The sequence below is a fragment of the Petaurus breviceps genome, unplaced genomic scaffold (assembly GCF_028583685.1).
Source record: "Petaurus breviceps papuanus isolate PSGF00001 unplaced genomic scaffold, PetGlider_PUasm1.0 185, whole genome shotgun sequence".
Lineage (NCBI taxonomy): Eukaryota > Metazoa > Chordata > Mammalia > Diprotodontia > Petauridae > Petaurus > Petaurus breviceps.
In genome coordinates, this window is record NW_027185797.1 from 25,925,700 (window position 1) to 25,947,711 (window position 22,012).

General features: G+C 49.1%; 1 protein-coding gene across 1 annotated transcript in view; it reads right to left on the bottom strand.

Annotated features, from left to right (window-relative positions):
• The window catches only part of PLEKHA8 (pleckstrin homology domain containing A8), a 45,678-nt gene that overhangs the window by 21,552 nt on the left and 2,114 nt on the right, over positions 1 to 22,012 (bottom strand). Inside the window, exons 2-5 of the mRNA XM_069088630.1 lie at positions 5,933 to 6,049; positions 4,202 to 4,357; positions 2,634 to 2,758; positions 637 to 795 (exon numbers count right to left, since the gene is read on the bottom strand). Of these exons, the coding sequence (XP_068944731.1) occupies positions 637 to 795; positions 2,634 to 2,758; positions 4,202 to 4,357; positions 5,933 to 6,049 (557 nt within the window). The remainder of the gene's footprint in view (positions 1 to 636; positions 796 to 2,633; positions 2,759 to 4,201; positions 4,358 to 5,932; positions 6,050 to 22,012) is intronic.

Genomic DNA, 22,012 nt, shown 5'->3' on the forward strand with positions numbered 1-22,012 from the left:
CATCAGGTATTTGGAAGAGGAAGACTCTTGGTCAGGTGTCCACTGGACCAGAGGCCTCTGATGTCTCTTCCACAGCTCAGAGACTGAGTCCTAAAATGTGCCCAATTTAAGTGAGGGGCTCCTAAAGAGGAAAACTCAAAGTCAGCCAAGCAATAAGCATTTATTAAGCTCTTACTGTGTGCCAGGAGTTGTGCTGCAGGCAGGGGATATAAAAAAAAAAGACAAAAACACAGTCCCTGTCCTCGAGGAGCTCACAGTCTGATGGGGGTCAACATTCAAATGCTTATGTACCTCCAACATACACATACATTATAAATGGGAAGTCACAGGGACAAGCATCGGGGAACTGAGAAAGACCCCTTGCAGATGGTGGGACTGGAGCAGAATCTTGAAGGAAGTCGAGATGCGGATGGAAGGCATTCCAGGCATAGGACATAGCCAATACAAAGGCATGGAGGTGGGAGATGGGCTGCCATGTGTGAGAAACAGCAAACAGGCTTGTGAGGGAGTGAGGGCAGGGAGGGAAAAAGACTGAAAAAGAACACCTACAAAGGATGCCAGCCGCCTTCTCTCAAAGTGCCACTAAGCCTTTGCAGCCAATCCAGGAGAGCCCCCTCCCGCCCAGAGCCACCTCACCTTACTGGGCTTGAGTACTGCCAGCTGGGGGGAGCCCGGGGGTGTCCGGTACAGCAGCTCCGACGTGAAGGCCGCGTTGGCGATCTGCATACACTCTTCCAGCGTCTTCAGAAAGGTGTGGCAAGTCGACTTCAGCAGAGTGCCCACATCGACCCCCTCCTAGGGAAGAACCGGAGAGGAGATGCCAGTTACCCCGTCGAGCTGGAACCTCTGGTACTGACCACAAGGCAGAGGACAGACAGCAGAGGCCATCACGGCGTGGGGTGACGCCGTCATGTCTGAGCCCCGGCTCAGTGGGGGCTTCTGTCAGTCAATCACACACATCTAAGCCAAGCTGTGGCCTCCAGCACCCCCCAACCAGGATGGAGCCTGCCGCGAGGTGTGGAGTCCAGGGCTCAGACCAGGTCTGGGAGGGACCTGAGGGGTCTCCAGGCCAAGTCCCTCATGTCACAGATGAGGAAACTGAGAATCAGGCAGTCAATAAGCATTTATTAAGCACCTACTATATGCCAGGCACTGTGCAGAGGCACCTGGGGATGCCAGTCAGGAAGACCTGAGTGCAAATCCAGCCTCAGACACTCAGGAGCTGTGTGACCCCAGGCAAGCCACTCAACCTCGGACAGCCTCAGCTTTCTCAAATGTGAGATGCACATAATAATGGGGACCCCCAGGGCTGTGGTGAGGATGTGGTGAGATGTCCATAAAGAACTTAGCAAAGTAGTGCTTGATGAAGGCTCCCTTCCTCCTGTCGTTCTGTCTCCTCCCTCCCTCCCTTCCTTCCTTTTTTTCCCTCCCTCCTTCCTTTCTTTCCTTCTTTCCCTCCCTCCTTCCTTCTTTCCCTCCTTCCTTGCTTCTTCCCTTCCTTCCTTCCTTTTTTCCCTCCCTCCTTCCTTCCCTTCCTCCTTCCTTCCTCCTTCCCTCCCTCTTTCCTTTCTTCCTTTCCTTTCCTTCCTTCCTTCCTTCCTTTCCTTCCTTCCTTCTCTCCCTCCTGCCTTTCTTTCCCTCCCTCCTTCCTTTCTTTCCCTCCCTCCTTCCTTCTTTCCCTCCCTCCTTCCTTCCTCCTTCCCTCTGTCCTTCCTTCCTTTCTTTCCCTCCTTTCTTCCTTCCCTCCTTCCTTCCTTCCCTCTCTCCTTCCTTCTTTCCCTCCCTCCTTCCTTCCTCCTTCCCTCCCTTCTTTCCTGAATGAGGACCACAAGACCTGGCACATACAAAATGGTTAGTTAGTGCTTTATCTGTCTATTTATTATTCATCTTGTCGAGATGTGAGGAGACCCCCTGTTTCCCAGAGCTAAGGCCCAGTGAGCAGGCTGTGCCCTGAGCTTGGCATAGCCACAATCCTTTGCGCTCACCGGCTCTAGGTGACCCCACCCGGTGCCAAAGCACATAATGCCTGTAAGGCCTCGACCAGCCCCCGGTGTTCTCGGGGCTGGGCCCACGCTCTGGTCAGGAAGCCCTGCTGTGAACCAGACTTGTGTCACGACGGCCGTCACCCGCACTGTCAGGGGCACAGCTCACTGCACAGCCCCTGGGGCGAGTACTGAGATCTCCCCATGCTGCCCTGGTGCCCCCACTAAGTGACTAGATCCCTTCCTGCTTGTGAGTTATTTCCCTCCCTTTGAAATTAAGCTTCTGTTTGCTTCCTGACGCTGGTCGGGCTCTGGCCTCCACAGGCTGGAGGCCGGCTCGGTCCGTATGTGGCAGACCCTGTGTAAATGCTAGTTACTATAATCGTGTTGTGCTTTACTGATAACACACAATTATGTTAATAACCACATAATAGTCACCGTGGGCTAATAAATCACATAGACTGGTAAGCATACACAATCACACATCGATGACATTGGTAACACACAACATACCACGGTCATCACTGGCCAAGGGCTCCACCTCCTTCCCCGCCGCAGTTCCCTCAGAGGAAGGCCGCGAGCCCCCACAGCCAGGGAGGGGCGGCCCCAGAGCGCTATCGTTCCTCCCGGCGGCCTGCGAGGTCACCCTACCTTGACATCCCCCACGCCGGCCGCCGCAGCTTCCTTGGTCCTGTTCACCTGCTGCACCAGGAGGTCGCAGTACAGCCTGAGCTCCGACATCTTCGTTTTCAAGGTCTCCGTGTTCTCAGTGAACTCTGGAGGAGGAGAAGCGGTTGTGAGCCGAGGAAGGAGCGGGCTGAGTCGAGGCCGACAAGGACGCGGTGAGGAGGCGGTGACGGCCCCTACGACAGGGCTCCTAACCTGAGGCCGGGGAACCTGAAGTTTCACTATCCGGACTCCTTCTGACTGTGAACATTTAAGAGCCCTATTCTGAGCGGGGGCTCCCCCAGACTGCCCAGAGGTTGGGACGCAAAATGGGGAGAATCCCCATCTAAAAGGCCTCTAAGTCCATGAATGGAGAAGCACGTTATAAGCACCTACGAGGTACCGGGGAGTCCAAGACAAAGGCAAAAATGGGACAGTCCCAGCCGTTCCTCAAGGACCTTACAGTATCAAGAGTATCACATAAAATAAGGCAGCAGGGGTGGCCTTGTGACTGGGGAACAGAGCAGAGTCAGAGTGCTGGTCTTAACTAGGCCAGCCTGAGCCTTGGCTTCCCGACCTGTGAAGTGGGAGCCCCGTTATCTATGTGCCCACAAAATGCTTGGACAAGCACAGGGTGAGACGTCAGCCTCAGCTCTGGAGTGAGGACTGGCCCACGCGTTCCGGGCAGGCTGATGGTGGGCTGTGCCTGTGCTGACTCTGCCCTGAGTGGGGCCGACGCCAGTCATGGACAAACTTCTTTCTCTTCCCAAGAACAACGTTCGAACGTTTATTGAGTGTCTATTATATGCTGGACACCAGTCTAGGAAAACAACTCAACAGTTCTTACCCTCGAGATGTCTACACTCTGCTGGGGCCGGGGACACAACACAGACACAGGTTAGTCGATGCAAAAGAGGAAGAAAACCATCAGTTGGGGAGAATGGGGGTGAGCGGTGGGGGAAGCAGGGCTTGAGCCAAGGAGAAGGAAGGCAGGGGAGAGGAGGAAGTCGTCCCAGGCACTGGAAAGAGCCCAGGCAAAGGCCCGGGAGCGGGAGATGGGATGCTGTGACCGCCACCGCTAGTCTGGGTCGGCTGTAATGCAGCACGTGTGAGGGGAAGAAAACGGAAATTAATCTGGAGAAATGAGATAAACCTGAGTTTGTGAAGGGCACTAAATGCCACAAAGAGAAGTTCAGGACTTTCCCCCTAGAGGTGATGGGGAGCCACAGAAACTTCTTGAGTGGGAGAATGAGGCTGTCAGATCAGTGTTTAAGGATCACTGATCAGGCAGCTGTGGGGATGTCAGTCGTGAGGGCCTGCACTGATGATGAAGGATGTCCCTTATATGCTGAAGCTGTCTTTTAATCCTTCACTGCAGTCAGTGAAGCATCTGGGAACCCACAGTCAGAATTAGGAGGGGAAAACCCTCTGTTTGAAATGACACTGTCCCCCTACTCTATAAACTTGGGGCTATGCTGTTAAGAGTGAGCGGGGGACCCGGATAAGAAGAAAGCAGGCCAAGACCCCAGAGAGCACTCGGGCCCAGTACTCACCTTTCTCCTTCTGGGCCCTGCTGTCGGTGAGGCACGCCTTGGCCGAGCCCAGGGCCACCAGCCACCGCTGTCTCTCTGCTACATTTCTGGCTTTCAGGTAGAAGTACTGCTCCCCAGGGATGATCAGATCCATCCGGGTGTTATCTGCAGAGTGAACTGGGAGCCACAGGGTTGAGGTCAGAAGATGAAAAGGACATTTTCACTCAATCTGCTCCTGCCTCCTAATAATATTAGCTTTATGGCAAGCCTTCTAGAGGGAATTTCTACTTGGGGTGGGGGTGGGGGGAGCAGGGGGCTCTGGATATATTCACCAGATAGAACTTGACATTTTCCAATTTCCTCTATCTACAGAATCTTCTTTCTCTTCTGGGAGCAGCCTGCTCTTATTTAAACGGAGGAGCTGAAAGAAGAATGTAAGCTCCCTGAGGGCAGGGACTGCTTCATTCTTTTCTCTTCATATTCCCACACCTGGCACACAGTATGAGCTTAATAAATGATTATTGGATTGGATGAGCTGGCTTCCAAAGATGGGGAAATTATTAACTGGTCTGAGGGAGCCTCTAAGAGAAAAACCGGATTTTCCTCATAGCCACTTCATGCAAAGGTCAGCTTGTCGGTCTCCTCTATGCCCATGCAAATACCTTAAAGTCCAAAGCAAGAATACCAGTCAGTTGAGACACTGTGGAATCTTTTAAGCCCATTTGGGGGATTTCTTCGATAAACTGTTAGAGGACCTGGGGGTGGTGTGGGTAGCAAAGCTAGGAGATGAGTAAATTATATTTCTTTTTCTACTTCCCATGAGAAGCAGACTCCAAGGGGGGTATTCTCAAAGGCTCATTCACAAGGAAACAACACCCCAAAACTCCTCAATAGCTCTCAGGTACTTAGGAACCTCAACCTTTGGGCACATTCCAGATAAGAAGCCAAGCTATATAAGGAGGGGGTGTGAGGCTTTCCTTTTTCTTTGTTGATATTATTAGAATACTTATTATGTATGTGAAAATCAAATCAGCAAGCTCATGTGAAGTGTCTACTATGCATGTGCTGGGCCCTGGAGATACAGAATGGGAGATTCTCTGTCCCACCAGGAGCCGGCCTTTTACCAGCTCTGACAATAAGTACAGGGGCTGATACAGTGCTGTAAGGTCTACAAAGCACACACACAGATATTATCTCGTGTGATCTTCATAATAACCGAGCACTGCGGATCTCATTATTATTCCATTTTACAGATGAGGAAACTGAGGCTCAGACAGGCTTTCCCAGGATCACACAGGTAGGGAGTGTCTGAGGCAGGCTTGGAAGCCGTGGTCCAGAGCACAATGCATGATGCCTAATGGCCTTTAATATCCAGACAAATGAGCAAATGACATAGAGTGCTTTGCAAATGTTAAGCCTGCATGATACCAGCTGTTACATGTGAATATGGGAAACACATGCAAGATGTGGGTATATTTACAGACGTGTCCATGCACAGGGCACAGCCACATACACACAACACAGCACACGTGCACACAAATGCACACACACCCATATTGTGTGCATAACACACAGCCGCACTTGTGCTTTTGGAAACTTGCTCTGATCCACTAAATTCCCAGAATTTGCTCTGGGAGTGCGTGTAAATATGTGCTTTAGCCTACACCACAAAGACACCAACAGAGGCTCTGCGGGTACCATGGCCAGCTCCTGTACAGGGTTAACATGGGATACTGACTGCACCAGCCTCACCTTGAATTTCACAGACGGCCATCTGGATGCTTCCTTTGCAGCCTTTCCACGCATCTTCAGGGGAGTCATAGTAAGATAATATACCCCCACAGAGAAGAAACCACCGAGGCTGCCAACCTGCAAAGAGAATCAAGAGGTTTCTGCTATGTAGAGAGCCTTCCCTGGATGTCTGTTATCTCAAAAGACAGATATGAACCCGGGTCCTCCAACATCAGAGCCCTCTCTACCCACCACACTGTGAGGCACAGAAGTAGACAGTCTTTGAGGAATTCCCTTCAACTTGAACCTCTGTCATCTTCCTACCACATGTGGAACCCCTACAGTGCTTGGCTCTGGGGTTCCAGAGACAGAGACTGTCTTTTTGTGTTGGCAAAGAGATAGAACCTGGGGAGGTGGGGGAGGTGCTCATCAGCTGGGGAATGGCTGAACAAGTCACAGTATATAAATGTGATGGAATGCCACTGTGCTGTAAGAAACGATGGAGAGATGGCTTCAGAGAAACCTGAGAAGACTTGTATGAACTGATGCAAAGGGAAGCAAGCAGAACCAGGAGAACTATTAGTATGATACTGTAAGTATCACATATTGTAATATGGCAGTATCGTAAAGGCAAAGACCGCTGAGAGACTTAGCTCTGATCAGTACAAAGATCAACCAGAGAAGCGATGACAATGCAGGCTAAGGGAGGATGGACCAGGGGTGAGAAGGACACATAGATTTTTGCATATGCCTTCATATTTGCATATCTGATACTATATTGACTATATACATACATTAGAGGGTTTTTCTTTTCTTTTCAATTGGATAAAGAAGTAGGAGGGAGAGAAAATACATGCTTGCTACTTGAAAAAAATTTTTTAGGGGTGGCTAGGTGGCTCAGCGAGTAAGAGCACCAGCGTCAGTGTCGGGGTGACCTGGGATTGAATCCGGGCTCAGACACTCAGCACTCACACAAAATAACTGGCTGTGTAACCTTGAGCAAGTTACTTAACCCCGACTGCTTAGGGGCAGCCAGGTGGCTCAGCGAGTAAGAGTACCAGCCCCTGTGTCAGGATGACCTGGGGAATCAAATCCAGGCTCAGACACTCAGCATCCACCCAGAAATACCTGGCCGTGTAACCTTGAGCAAGTTACTTAACCCTGATTGCTTAAAAAAAAAAAAAGAAAAAAGAAAAAAAAATTTAGAGGAAAAAGTCCTTGCCCTCAAGCAGCTTCTACCCTACTGTTCTTACGTTGAAAAGCGATGACTGAGAAGTCTGTATTTAGGCAAGCAACTAGGGGAAAAGCTTCTGTTTATGTTTCTGATGGGTGTGTGTGTGTACAGGACAGAAAAAGCGTTTGAGCGGAGGTTCGGACACACCACCAGTCTGCCACAAACAGGAAAGCGTGCCCCCAAATAGATGAAAATGTAGTCCCTCTGATTTTTAACGTGCTGAAGCTTTAATAAAAAAGAAATCTATCACCATGTATGGTTTTCTGAGTCAACAGGAGGGTCACAGGTTTGTGCCGCTCTCCCCACCCCATTTACATCTGAGTCTGACCACACTGTGCTGGAGAATCTCCCTGCCTCCCCTCACTACACTTAACCTTGTGATATCTTTCCAAATGCATCTCTATTTCATAGATGAGGGAACTTAACGCAAAAAGAGGTTAAGTGACTTGCCCAGGATCACACATCTAGTAAGTATCTAAGGTTGAATTTGAACTCAGATCTCCCTGACTCCTGGTCAATAGCTCGGTGCACTAAATGTTTACTGACTGACTGGCTGCAATATTTATTCTGGGTACAAGACTGGGGATTTTAGAAGACAGCTGGAGGCACCCAATTGTTTTTTAGGAAGAATTAGGCTTCTCTCTATTCTCCAGTCCCCATGAAAATTATCTGTTAAAGGCTCCCACAGGTGCCCGGGACAAAGGAGAGAGACGCCACAACAGCCTGCCTGCCAGGACCTTACCGCAGGCATCTGCTACAGAGGCACACTCTATAGGAAGGGATTGCAAGGCCAGGAGATGCTCACATCCGGAGGGAGCAGGAAAAACCACATTTAAGAGGCCACCCCTGAACTGCGCCAGAAAGGAAAGGGAGGAGGTGACAGGGCATTCCAGGTCTGAGGGCAGTCCCAGCAAAGACTAGGAGGGGACAGATGGAATGGAAAAGGCCGCATTGTCTGTCGGGGAGAGAGGATGAGGGGGAGGAATGTTAAGTAAGTCTGGGAAGGTGGGCTGCAGCCAGATGGCAAAAGAGGTTTCAGTGCAAACCACAGGACTATTCCATGGCGGCACAAGGGCTTCTGAGGGCACTACTGAGATGACTAGGACTTTTGGCTGTGCTCCAACTCCTTTATTTTACAGGCAAGGAAACTGAGGCCCAGGGAGGAGGGGAGTAATGGGGTAAAATCTGCATGTCAGACAGGCCACCTACGCAGCTATGGGAGGGGAGAGCTGGAAAAGGCATCTCCTGGAATAAGGACCAATAATCCAAGTGAGAGGTACTGAGAGAGGGGGAAGAAGAGAGAAGGGGCAAGGACGACCACGGAAGCGGGAGGCAGGCAGCTGGTAGTCTGGGGCTGAAGGTGAGGAGAAAGACCAGAACTGTGTCTATAGATCTGGGCATCCCTGAGGTGATCACTGATCCATGGGGCTGATGGAGTCGGCCAGAGAAGGTGTGGAGAGGACAGAGGGCAAGGCTACATTAACACAGCTACAACAACACTCACACTCAGTGCACTTCTAACAACCTTCAATCAACAAGCATTTATTAAGCACCTACAACATGCCAGGCCCAGGGCAAAGCACCAGGGATTTCATATTCTAATGAGAAGACAACATGTAATTAGCAAAATGCCTACCAAATCACTGCGAGGTTAATTTTAGAGGAGCTGGGGCAGAAGGGCAGAGGAGGGAGAGGTCTCCTTCCAAAGGTGGCATTTGGGCCGTTTTTAAGGGAAACTGAGGAGGGTCAGAATTACAGAGAGCCCAGGAGACCTCAGAGATGTAGCAAGAAGTGAAAGGAGCCCTCCTTGAAGTTAAAGGCACAGGTTCCTATCCCTTCCAAGACAGCACAGGTGCTCAGGGATGCCAGCGGCCCCCCGGGGGCTCCATCTCACACAAAGTCCCTGGCCCCCAGCCACTTCCTGAAAGGCTTCTGGTTGAAAAAAAGTGGAATTTAGGAGGTGGGGCCCTGGGCAAAGGCCAACAGCCTGGCTCAGCACCAGGACCAGAAAGGCCTCAAATACAATTCATACAAATTCTAAATTTCACTTTCAGCTACAAAAAGAAACCAGACAGGCCGAGATCATGGACCTTTCAGGCCCTTCACAGAGTGCGTGGGTACTTCAAAAAAGCTAGAATAGCATCTCAGATTTCTATCCACAAATGACCTCAATGAAAGACTAAGTCCACATCTTACTTAGGGAGGCCTGAGGCCCCATAGTGAGTGTCAGAGGTGGAATTCAAAGCCAGATCTTCCTGCCTCCAAATAAGGCAGACTTGCTACAACCTCCCCCTCCCTCTCCCACAATTTTAATGGCCAGCAGAGAGAAATCAGAACTGAGCTAGGGATGAGAAGGCCTGAGTTCTAGTCTTGGCTCTGACGGTAACTTAGCTGGGAGACACAGGGAATTACCAGGCCTCGCTGGGCCTGCCTCTCATCACCCATCACAAAGACACAGAGACTCCCCGACGCCTCGTTCCCTTTCCCAGCTGGGCACACACAGGACTGAAGTGAGGGGAAAAGGTGTGTACAAAAGCACTGTTAAAAGTATAATGTTAAGTAAAACTTAACGCCAGACCCTCAGGAATTTCCCAAAGGCCTTGCAGTCTTAGCCCTGCCTCCTAGAGCCAAATGGACTTGGAGAGCTGGGGGAGAAGGCCATCACCCTCCCTGCTGCCCTCCACCACCCACAATCACCTTAAGTTCTGAGTCTAATACAGTGAAGAGAGCAATGTCTCAGTATTCCTAAATCCCAGGTTCAAATCCTGTCACTGGCACTTTTCTCCCAGGTGACCTTGGGCAAGTCACTAAATCTCTATGGGCCTCAGTTTCCTCATTGGTAATATGAGGTCTCTAAGGATCTTCTAGTTTTAGGCCTATGAGCCCATGATCTATGATGAAGACCACAATTTCTTCAAACTAACAGGGCCACGGGACACTTTGTGGCCTGAAATATGATGGCAAAACCCACAGATGCTGGTCTAGGGGCTACCCCTGGTTTATAAAGGGAGGGTCGAGGGGATCTGTGAAGAAGATGGGAGTGGGCAACAATATAAGCCTGAACACAGAGGGAAATGTGGGAGGGGAGAGGTGTGCATGTGTGTGCGTGTGTGTGTGTGTATGTGTGTGTGAATCAGAGGGTCAAGACCCCACGTGTATCTTGTAGAGAGGAGAGGCTTTCAAAGGTAGGGAGCAGACCCAGGCCATAAAGAGGATGGCAAGGTTCGGTGCCAGACACCCACAGGGTGTAACGGAACCATCAGGCACCGAGTGCAAGGAAAAGCTCAGACAGCGTGCAGAGTGTGGAAATGGTGGTGCACATAGCAGGAGGAGTGAGGCACGGTGGGAAAGGAGAATGGGTCCCTGGAAGGACATGGGAGAATGGAAGCCCCCCGAGGACAAGACCAGTCTTTTAAAGATTTTTAAAGCCCAGTTCAGGGCTTTAGCTAGATGAGACACTGCATGTTTGTGGGTCTGAACTGTGCCCAAGATGGGGCTGGGCAGCAGGCGGAGCTCCCCTTCTGTCTTTGCCTGCCCTGTCACCTAGGACTGGCAGGATCACAGGGATTCAGGGGGCTGGAAGGATCCACAGAGGCCAGCCATAGCCTGACCCCTTCATTTCACAGACGAGGAAACTGAGGCTGCCCAGGGAGGGCTTGGGATGAACCGGCATGCTTCTCATTGTCCCACTTGGCGAGCCCTGCTCAGGGAAACCAGGATGTGAGCAGTGACTTCCAGAATGTGTCTAACAAGGCCAGGAAGAGGACATGATATGATATATAGAGAGAGTGCTGAAGTCAGGAAGTCCTGAGTTCCAATCTTGCCTCAGACACTAGACTCTGGGCAAGTCACTTAACCGCTGCCTGCCTCAGTTTCCCCCGTGACAGAGGGATAATAAAAGCACTTTGCTCACAGGGTTATCAGGAGGATCAAATGAGAAAGACAACGTAAGCCTGAAAGCTCGCTCTGATCACTCTGGGAGGTCAGGACCACAAGGCGATGACAAGGAAGCTGGCTCGGGGACCAGACTGTCCACAGCGTCTGTCACCTTCTGTCTGGACAAAAGCACTCATCAGAGGGTAGAGAGCTGTGAGCAGGACTCGAACCCAGCTCTGCCTGACTGCGGTCACCACTGAACAGCCTCTCAGCCTTCAGGGCTATTCAGCAGGAATGCCACAGCCACAACAGTAACGGTACCTACCATTCGTACAAGCCTTCATGGCTGGCAAGGCACTTTACAAATATTATCTCACAACCCTGGGTGGTGGGTGCTATTATCATCCTCATTTTACAAGTGAGGAAACTGAGGCAGACAGAGGTTAAGTGACTTGCCCAGGGTCACACTGGCACAGAGCTCCACCCCCCATCGTCAGTGTCCAGCAATATGTTCTGAATGCTTAAGATGGTCAATGCTGAAGGACTGTGGTGTTTGGTCTTACGTCACATTGGAGAAACACGACCAGGCTGGAAGGAGAACCAGAGATCAGGCTGTCCAAGGAACGGGATGTTTAGTCTACAGAAGGCGAGGGACACAGGGAGCACCCCACCGGAGGGACCCTTCACACAAGGCTGGGGGGCCACTTGTTGGGGACATCCTCATTCTGGTTCGGGGATAAGCTGGACTCCCCAGCCTCTGCAGCTCCTCCCCAAGTGAGAGAATCAGCATTTTTCCAGTTCCTGGCTGGCAGGAGCCCCCGGATGTTACTATTTAATTCTACAGTGTTCTGGAGATATGGACTCAGTGACCTAGAAACGCCTCTCATTAATGTTTCTGGGAAGAGATCAAGGGCCAGTGAGAGCCTGTTGAACCTCCCACTGGATTTAAAGGCAGAAGGGATGGGCAGTGCCCCGGGCATCAGGATGCCACATCCCACCAGCAAGGCTGGCCTGTCTGAATCGGAAATGACTCAGCCAAGGAAACTGGCACAGAGGGCAGGAGCACAGGCGAGGGAGAGCCTGCCTCCTGGCTGAAGATTCATCTCAGGTTCTGGGGCCCTGATGTGAGAGAAGAGGGCCTGTCCTGGGACACCTTCCTCTTTCTATGGGGAAGTCAGATGGCCGACGTCCTGGCCTCCACAGGCCTGGTTTCCTGGCCAAGAAGAAAAGGCCAGGATTAGGAGGGAGGCTCTTTAGCCCAGACCAACCCACCAACGGTGGAAGCTACCAATTACTTTTACAACCAGGGCCAGGGAATGAGTTTCTAAAAGCCATCCTTGAAAATCCATGAGTAGAATGTCTGTCCAGAAGGCAGCCTGGCCACCTGCCCAGAGTCATTAGTCCTGCCTTTCACTCTTCCTCTAGGGCAGATGGAGGGGGTACCTGCCTCTCAAAGATGGGCCAGGACTGGACAGGTAGACAGGGTGAAGTGGAAGAGAATGGTCCAAGAAGGCCCCGAGGAGGCAGGGCTGGATGGACAGAGAGGCATCACTGGTAGGAAGAAAAGTGTGAGCTAACTAACAGATCCCATCCTGATGGCCACGCTTATGGTCTGTTGGAAGTTTCATGTTGTTGCTTAAATATTTACCTAGCCGGGAGTGAACGGTACAGAGACCATGAAAGCGGGTACCTTTTTGTAGCATCAAAGCTCGTGATCACTAGTGGCACCAGAGTGGTTTTTAGCAACCCCGACTCTGCACAGAGTTATCCCCCCCCCATCTACACACACCCTCCAGCCTGCTCCCAGCTGACTCACCTTGAGGGAGTCTATGCCCCTTCTAATCTCATAGAACCCACTTACTATCCCTAAACAGTCTCAGTCACTAATACGACTGAGTTCCTACAAACATTTCTTCTTTTAAAAAAAAATTATTTTAACAAAATCAACAAAAACCTGCCTTCTCTTTCTCCTACCTCCTCCTGCTTCAGGGCAAAACAAAGAAAAACAAAAGCCCTGTTACAAACATGTACAGTCAAGCAAAAAAAAAAAAAAAGAAATCCTGCATTGCTCTCCTCCCCTCCCCCCAAGAAAAGATAGGTCTCAATCCGTATTCCGAGTCCTTTATCTCTCTCTCAGGAGGGAGGGAGCCTGCTCCAACATAAATCCTGTGGAATTGTGCTTAGTTATTATGCCAACAAGAGTTTATAAGGGCTTCAAAGTTCCTTGTCTTTTTGTTGCTCTGGGGTAATTTATCCTGGGTCTGCTCACTTCACTTTGCATCGGTTCATACAAGTCTTCCCAGAGTTGTCTGAAATCTCTCCTTCATCACTTCTTACAGCACAGCAGTATTCCATCACATGCACACACTATAACTTGCTCAGCCGCTCCCCAATTTATGGGAAAGGCCTTCACTTTTCAATTCTTCACCAACACAGAAAAACAACTGCTATAAATATTTCTGCACATTTTCAGTTGTTTTTCTCTTTTTTTAAAATTTTCTTTTATATTTTTAGCTTTTCTCAAGAGTAATTACTCCCTCAATCTTTCCTTCCTCTAGTAGTTTCCTGTAACTTCTCCCCCTTCCATCCTATTTTCTTATGTATTTCTGTACCCAACATACACAGTAGGGTACATTCTTCTCTCCTTGGACCAGTTCAGATGAGACTAAGTGCCACCCACTTCTCTACATCCCTTCCTCCTTGGCTCGTATACCCAGATTAAGTGAGATAGTCTTCCCTAATCTTCCTCTCCCTCCTCCATCCCCGGATATTCCTCTTCCCCTCCTTCTCCAGCCTTCTTTTAAGATAATCAAAACCTAACAGAACCACTCCCAGTCCTTCAGTCTAACCACTCTTTCTATGATCCCTGATGACAGGGTTCAAAAGGGACACCTGTGTCCTCTCCCTACATATGAATGCAAGTAGTTTATCTCTGTTTAGTTCCTTATGCTTGTTTATTCTATGTCTCTCTTGATTTCAGGGCAAAGTTTCAAAGCTTCTAAGCAACTCAGGTATTTTCATCAGGAATACTTGGAAGTCTAGTTAAAGATCTATTTTCCTCGCTCTGGTATTATATTCTGTTTTTTATGAGTAAGTTATTCTTGGTCGTAATATATTCTTTACTTTCTAAGCTCTCCACTCTTTGAAAGTAAAAGTTGCCAAATCTTGTATGATCCTGAATTCTCTCTGGCTGCTTGCAGTGTGTGTGTGCGTGAGTACATTATAGCCAAAATACAGAATTCCTGGGAATTTTCATTTTGGGCTTTCCTTCTGAAAGTGACTGGCAGATCTGTTCTAATTTCACTTTGCCCTCTGGTTCTAAGAGATCTTGGCAGTTTGCTTTTATGATTTCTTAAAATATATCCATTGTAGACCAATATGTTTTGCTTCATCTCTTTCTAACTATGATTTCTAACTTGAGGTGTCAGTTTTTCTCCCTTAGAAAAGTTCTTCTCTGAGTCATCCCCAGTGCTGACTCAAGAACACTATTCTTTCCCTTCCTCTTTCCCAACCATCGTGTGAATTCAAGCAGCCCCAACACATCCCTATCAGATGCTGCATCAGATACCAGTAAACAGTGTGACTGGTCCACCAAACTGAGGCATGACCAGCCCTAATCCATCCTTTCCCTTCTGAGCTACAGCTGTAGATGAAACTATAAGCACTGGCCCCGACCCTCAAGGAATGGCCAATGGGGAAGATAAAGGAAATAAAATCCCTGTAGTGGGGTGGAAAGTGCTGGTGTTGGGAGTCAGAGGTGCTGGGTCCGAATTCTGCCTCTGCCAGATGACCTTGGGCAAGTTACTACTGATTCAGCCCCTCATCACCTCTCACAGGAACTACAAAAGGCTCCTCCATTGATCTCCTGGCCTCAAGTTTCTCCCATTCGCCACCCATCTGCCAAACTGGTACCCCTAAGCATGGGCTGACCACATTACTCTCCCTCTCAGGAACATTTGGTGCCTCTCTATTTCCTGTACTAGACAATACAAACTTCTCTCTCTCTGGCACCTTCACAATCCAACCTATCTTTGAAGACTGACTTCTATTACTCCCTGTCAGGTGGTCTATATTTCACCAAAACTGACCGATTTGCTGTTGCCCATATATGACATTCCATCTCCCATTTCTGCAGAAAATGCCAGGAACGCTCTCCTTCCTTGCCTGCATCTCATACACCCCGAGGTTTAAAGCTGGCTACCACCCCCCATCGGAGACCTCCCCAGCTCTCAGAGCTCACCTTTCCACCCCTTCCTTGACTTCATTTTATAAAGTCTCTGGCCTGGAATTCAGGTCTCCTGATTCTCAATCTTAGGTTCTTTCTACTGTCTGCCATCTCTAAAATCTCTGCTCAAGGACAATCACCCTGAATTTTTTTCATTTCTATAAAGCTTTACCTTTGGCCCCAAGGATCAGATTTCTAACCTTGGTTGGTCTCTGCTTTATCCACCTGACCCTTCTCTGCCTCAGTTCTACAAAGAGAAGTGTTGAGGCCACACCAGAGCAATCAGGGTCACACTGAATGTCCCCTGGGGGATCTCAGAAGTCCAAGAATCCAATCCAGGGCCAAAACAGGAAGCCCCTTGACAACGTCCACTGTGGCTGCTCTGTAATGACCTCGAGATGTGGAAGTCACTCTTCCTGGAGGGAAGGCCAGCTCTGACTGCTAGGCAGTTCTTCTGGGCATCCACCTGCCTCGCTCTAACTTTCACCCCCTGGACTTGTTCTGCCCTCTGGGGCCAAGCCGACCAAGTCTGTTCTCTCTTCTCTATGACAACCCTTCAAATACCTGAGAACAGTCATCAGTCTCTCCCTCCCTTTCCCCTCCCCTCTAAGCCCCTTCTTCTCCAGGACAGACCCCATCTGGACACCTTCAACCCAACACCACATGACATGGTTTCAAGTCCCCTTATCTTCCTGTTCCCCCTCCTCCAAATGCGCTCCAGCTTGGTCTGGTCTCTAGACCTGAAGACAATCAACCAATGAATAAACATTTATTAAACACTGTGTGCCAGGTGCAGCACTAAGCTCTGGAGGTGGCCTGATCAGTTCTGGACAAGCTTCTGTTGATGTAGAATATACAGGTTTTCTGGCTCTTATGTCTGATGTCAGGGTGTGAGTCTCACTCTGTCCCTAAGTGGCCGTGTGACTTTGAGAAAGCCTCTGACCACTCTAGGCTATTGATGTGAAATGATACAGCAAAAGCCAGAAAACTTTGCTCCAATGATCCTGCTGCTAAGGTTCTACCCAAAGGATGTTACTGGCAGGAAAGAAAAGGCCAGCATGTGCTGAAATATTCTGAGAAGCATCATCCACAGCAGCAAAGCTAACTGGAAATAACCCACATGGTCTGTGATTCAGAAACAGCTGAGTGCATCACAGTGAAGGAGGGCAATGAGACATTTCCTGAATCAACAGGAATGAAGAGGATAAAAACAGAGAGAAGGATGGGGAGCCTTGTATGAAGCAGCTTCGAATAAGGACAGCCAAGTTATTACAGCATATTATAAATTATATCATGCTATTTTAGTGTTTATTATTATATTACAAATTATCATACAAATATCATGTAATTATGTAAATAACAGCATGAACAGCAATGGCAGAATCAAGAAATATATACAGAAAAAGAAAAATAAATAAAATTCAAAAGAAGACGTGGGAGTAGACAGGAGGTTTGTCCCTACTTTTCAGAGGCTAAAGGTTCAAGATGGGATTTGAATCATCTTGCCTGACTCCAGTTACAGCACCCAACTCCTGGTGCCACTTGTGGTCAGGCTCATCATGTTTTTAAAGAGAGGACGACAGATAGGGACTAGGCAGCTTGTGGGACATGTGCCGAGGGACCCATTTCAACACAGCCTGCATGGGCAGAAGGGATTTTCTCATTCAGAAAATCTTTGGACCAAGGAAATACAAGGCCCCCTCGCCCAGCCCTTCGGTAAATGCTCAGACCTTCCATGTTCTCCACGCACAGAAGCACACAAGCCGCACATGTTACAGGTTCTTGTTATAAAGACAGCATGACATGTTGGAAAAGACTTTGGATTTAACAATAAATCCAAATTTATCCAAATCAGATTTATTTTATTTATTTTTCTATAAATCCGATCTTGAAGCTGTGTGACCATGGACAAGTCTGCTTTCTCAACAGTAAGATGGAGACAGTCCTAATTAAACTTCTTATTTCATAAATGTGTAAGGACCAAATGAAGTCATCTATACTAAGTTCCCGGACAAATCTTAAAGCCTTATGGAAAAGTCAGTCATGGCTATTGCTATTTATACATCATCTCTGGTGGGCAGTAAGATCAGGGCTTCAATTTTCAGACTTTGCCCAGGGTACCCACAGCACCTCATTCACCACCCAGATCAGATGGAGAGGTCAGTGGCAAGCTCCTAAGCCCCGGCACTTTGTGGGCAGGTAACCTCCACCCCAGAGATTTCTTGTGTGTGTGTGTGTGTGTGTGTGTGTGTGTGTGTGTGTGTGTATACACACATACATATATTGTTTATATATATAATTTCCCCCAATTACATGTTAAACAATTTTTAACAATTTTTTTTTTTTAAGTTTTGAGCTCCAAATTCCATGCCTCGCCCCATAAAGCCAGCAGAGGGTGGGAAGCCAGGCAGGTCCTGGCCACAGCTGGAGGCCAGGTGGTCACACACTCCCTGGACACTGAGCGGCTTGGCTTTTAGACGCGGCCTGAGCCAACCACCAGAGTCTGGGGTGACCTTCTGGTGATGATGTTTGTGGAACTGGGATGAACTCACAGAAGGCCCTTCTTGATCCTGGACCCCCTGCTGCTAGTCTCTCCAGGCCCCTGAAATTACTTTGCTTTTACTGTGGATCTAGTTAGAATAGAGCAGGCCTTGAACCTAGGGTGCTCTGCATTCAAGTCCTGCCTTTGACACTGACTGTGTGGTCAAGTCCCTTCACCTCCCAGTGTTCTAGATGACACTCTAAGACCATCAGAAGTTACAGACAAGGGGCTGACCTGTCTTGGTGGAGTGAGTTCCCTATTCCCATAAAATCAGGCCCAGGCCCTACAGCAGTTCTGGTGTTTATAGATATTTGAATCTGTGTGCTCTGGTTTCATCAGCAGAACGCAAGCCTTTAGAAGGCGGGGTTGGGTCATTCCTTTCATTTTACTCCCAGTGGAGGGCACATAGTAGGTGCCTATGTCTGACCCGCTAATGCAGCATTTTCAAGCCCATGAGGAATATTCCAAAAGGAGTGAAAGCTGTGAACTAATACATCCAACTTCAGAGGGAGATGGTGAAAGCTGGTTCTCTCAGCTTTCCCAACATCTCACCTAAGCCCCAGGGCAAGCTGTTATTATCCCCATTGTATGGGCAAAGAAATTGAGTCTCATGGTAGTTGTGTGACTTGCCCAAGGTCATACAGTTAGTGTCAGATGTAGGATTCAAACCAAAGTTTTCCCTACACCAAGAGAAAAATGACAAAAAAAAGGGGGGGGGAGCTAAGTGGCACAGTGAATAGAGTGCCAGCCCTGGAGTCAGGAGGACCTGAGTTCAAATTTAGCCTCAGACACTCAGTTACTAGCCATGTGACCTTGGGCAAGTCACTTAATCCCCAACTGCCCTGCCTTCCCCCTTCCAAAAAAAAAAGGGGGGGAAATGACAAACGATGGCAAGTCTGGGAACCAGCACAGCCATTCTGGGAAGCACAGACCTGTGCTCTCCTGTGTAACCCCCAACCCTCTTCTCCATCCTCACCACCACAGTTCTGCAAACTCTCCACTAAACTGTTTTATGATCTAACCTGGGCCCTTAATCAGTGATTGTGTCAGCCCCACCCCCATCACACAATAAACCCCCTCTCCCCCTCAGGTGCACACAGAAAATCCTGTTTGATGTCACAGTCCTTCCCAATGTGTGGAGCCTGCTCAGGCCTTACTCCTCTCACACACTGGGATCCTTCCTGCATCTCCCATCTCCAGGCGTTTGCACTGGCTGTTCCCCCTGCCTAGAACTCTCTGCCTCCCGGCTTCCTTCCCTCCCTCCTATACGACAAGCCTCGCCCAGTCCCCTTAATTCTATCCCTTCCCTCTGTTGATCACCTCCAATTTATTCAGCTATATCTCGTTAGTAAATGACAGTTTGCCTGTCATCTCCCCATTGAACTGGGTGCTCCCTGAGGGCAGGGGCTGGTTTTTTGGCGTGTCCTGGTTTCACTTCGCGGTTAGTACAGTGCTTGACATTGGGCAGTTACTTACTCAATGATTGCTGACCGCCTTGACTACGCACACCCTTGGGCCCAGCAATACCACCAGGAAGCCTGTGGCCCCAAAGAGGGAAAAGACAGATATTCACAGACGCGAAGCTGAGGGGCTACCACTCATCAGGGACTGGCTGAGCAAATCAGGGGGCGTGAATGGACAGTTTCAGAGGGAACCTGGATGACCTCTAGGATACAATGTGAAGTCGAGTCAGCAGAACCAGGCCAACAGTTTATACAATGATAATATAAATACCCCATCGATGCAACGGCAAGCTGTAATACCAGAGACCTGAAGCGAAAGCATGCTACTCACCTTCTGTGGAGAGGAGAAGGATTTACAGTGCAAAAGGGGAGTGGCCAGTGAGAGAATCTGCTCTGCACATTTATTATGTGGGTGCAATTTTCCATTTTGGGGGGGGGGTAGCTGTTGTTATTGTCCAATTGTATGTGTGTGTGAATGTGTGAAGGAGGGAAAAAAAAATGCTTGTTAATTGAAAAAACCAACCAACCAACCTGGGGAGCACACTCTGGACTCAGACTCAGGAAGACCTGAGTTCAATATATGGCCTTAAACAACTCCCTGACGGTCCCTGCCTTAGTTTCCCCATCTGTAAAATGAGGGGGTTGGACTTGACGGTCACTAAGCTCTGATGCTGATGCCCCAAAGAGACAGAAAAGAGCTAGATTCTAGTTTTAAATACTGAGGAGAGAGAGAAGAAATCTTTCGATACTCAGCTCTGAATTCTGAAGAAAATTCAGAAGCCCTGGAAGAAGGGAGGCAGGCCAGCCCCGCCCTCCTTCATCTTTTGCTTACTTTTTGTAAACAGTAAGAGGGAAGATCTGGGATACACCTGTGCCGTGTGCCAGGGGCTCTTCTTCAGGCTGTCTAGCCCGAAGGCTCCCCTGGCACCACCCTAAGGACGACCCCCAAGTTCATCACCAGGACACAGAAAACTTCACTTGGGGACAATAAGGGGAGAACCTGGTGGTTGGGGGAACCAATGTTTTGGCACTCTGAGATTTGCAAGGGATAGAAAAGAGGAGGAGGAAGAACAGAGCCAGGGGACGCATGGGAGGAAAGCTCTTCTGCCAAGTGTTATCAAGGTTGCTCCGGCAGCTACTGTCAATAGGGCTGGTCTCCTTTTCGGGATGAAATGTCTATTATACGCGATGGCTGGAGATTCAATCCAAGGTCATTTAAGCTGCTGAGCCTCAGACAAGCAGAGACGGTCAGTCTCAAAGTCAGAAACAACTGGGTGAGGGAATCCGTGCGTGGAATAGAGTGCATGCTGCCTTTGGAGTCTGAAGCCCTGGGATCAAATTCTGCTTTTACCGCATTATTCTCTGGGCCTCAACTTCCTCATCTGTAAAATGACAGGGGTAAAGATAGCCTCATCTAGCTCTAAATCTAGGGCCTGTATCTACCTGTAAATGATAGATATGAAAAAGCTTTGGGATTTTAGCCTCACGATATTCTCCCTTACCCAAAGATAGAAAACCCTTACAGCAAGAAATTTTAATGAGGATCTTGTGGCAAGCTCTGCCATTTAGCGGGTTACTTATATAAAATCCCAATTAAGCAATTCTGTCTGCTCCTGGCCAGGTAGTGGCTGCCTTGTCTGCTCAGAGCCCCCTAAGTAAGGCCCATGGGTGGACACTGGCCTGCAAAAGGCCCTGGCAAAGGAGGGACAGGGATGAGGAAATTCAATCTGAGCATCTCACTATGTGCTAGGCATCACACTAGGGAGGAACAGCGGATTCAGGGACACAAAACCCAAACAGTCCCTCCCTCAAAGAACTTCCATTCTAAAGATGGTGCAGTTTACATGTATTCACTACTTTGTTTGCGAATCATCACATACATCCTCTCATTTGATCCTCATGATGACCCTAGGAGATAGTTTATAAAACAAATTCAGAGGAGTTAAGTGACCTACCCAGGGTCACACAGCTAAGTGAGGGACGTGGAACTTGAATCCAGGCCCTCCTGATTCCAAGGCCAGCACTCAGCCCACTCAGAAAATATGGAAGGGAGTTGAAGAGAGAGAGAGAGAACAGACTAGGAAAGAGGGAAGGGGGAAAGAAGGGAAGAGAAAGGAGGGGAGGAGAAAAGAGAAAGGAGGGGAGAAGAGAGGAAAAGAAAGGAAAAGAGAAGGGAGGAGAGAGCAAAGGGAAAGAGGAGAGAAGAGGGAAGGGGGAGAGGAGAGGAAAAGAGGGAAAAGAAGGGGAAGGCTGGGGAGGGGGAGAAGACAGGTGTGAGAAGGGGAAGGATAAACAGGAAAGCTAACATGCCACCAACAGCTGCCTTAGCCACGCCCCTCACCAGCACAAGAATCATAGACTCTGGAGGTGCCAAGACCATTTTGTCCAGGCCCCTGCCTTCAGGACTAGAAGGTATCACGAGGCTGGGGCTCTCCTGGGGGTCAGGCTGCTCTCATTCATCCCTGTCTGGGGCCCTGAAGTCAAGCAGCAGGTCTCCCAGATAATCCTGCAATGTTTATAGTCAACTGGGAGCCCATCACTCATTAAGCTGCTGCCATGGCCACTACCATCAAGAAACACGTCCCTGGGAGGAGCCAAGAGTGTCCAACTTTCTCATTGAGGCTGGGAACATCAAAGACTCCCCGTCTTCCCCCAGCTACCTGAGTTTTACTGGACAGGCTCTGAGAGAAGAGATGATCTGTTATCTTAACAACTCCCTACCAAAATCATGTATCACTGAACCTTATAGCTTGGTGAATTC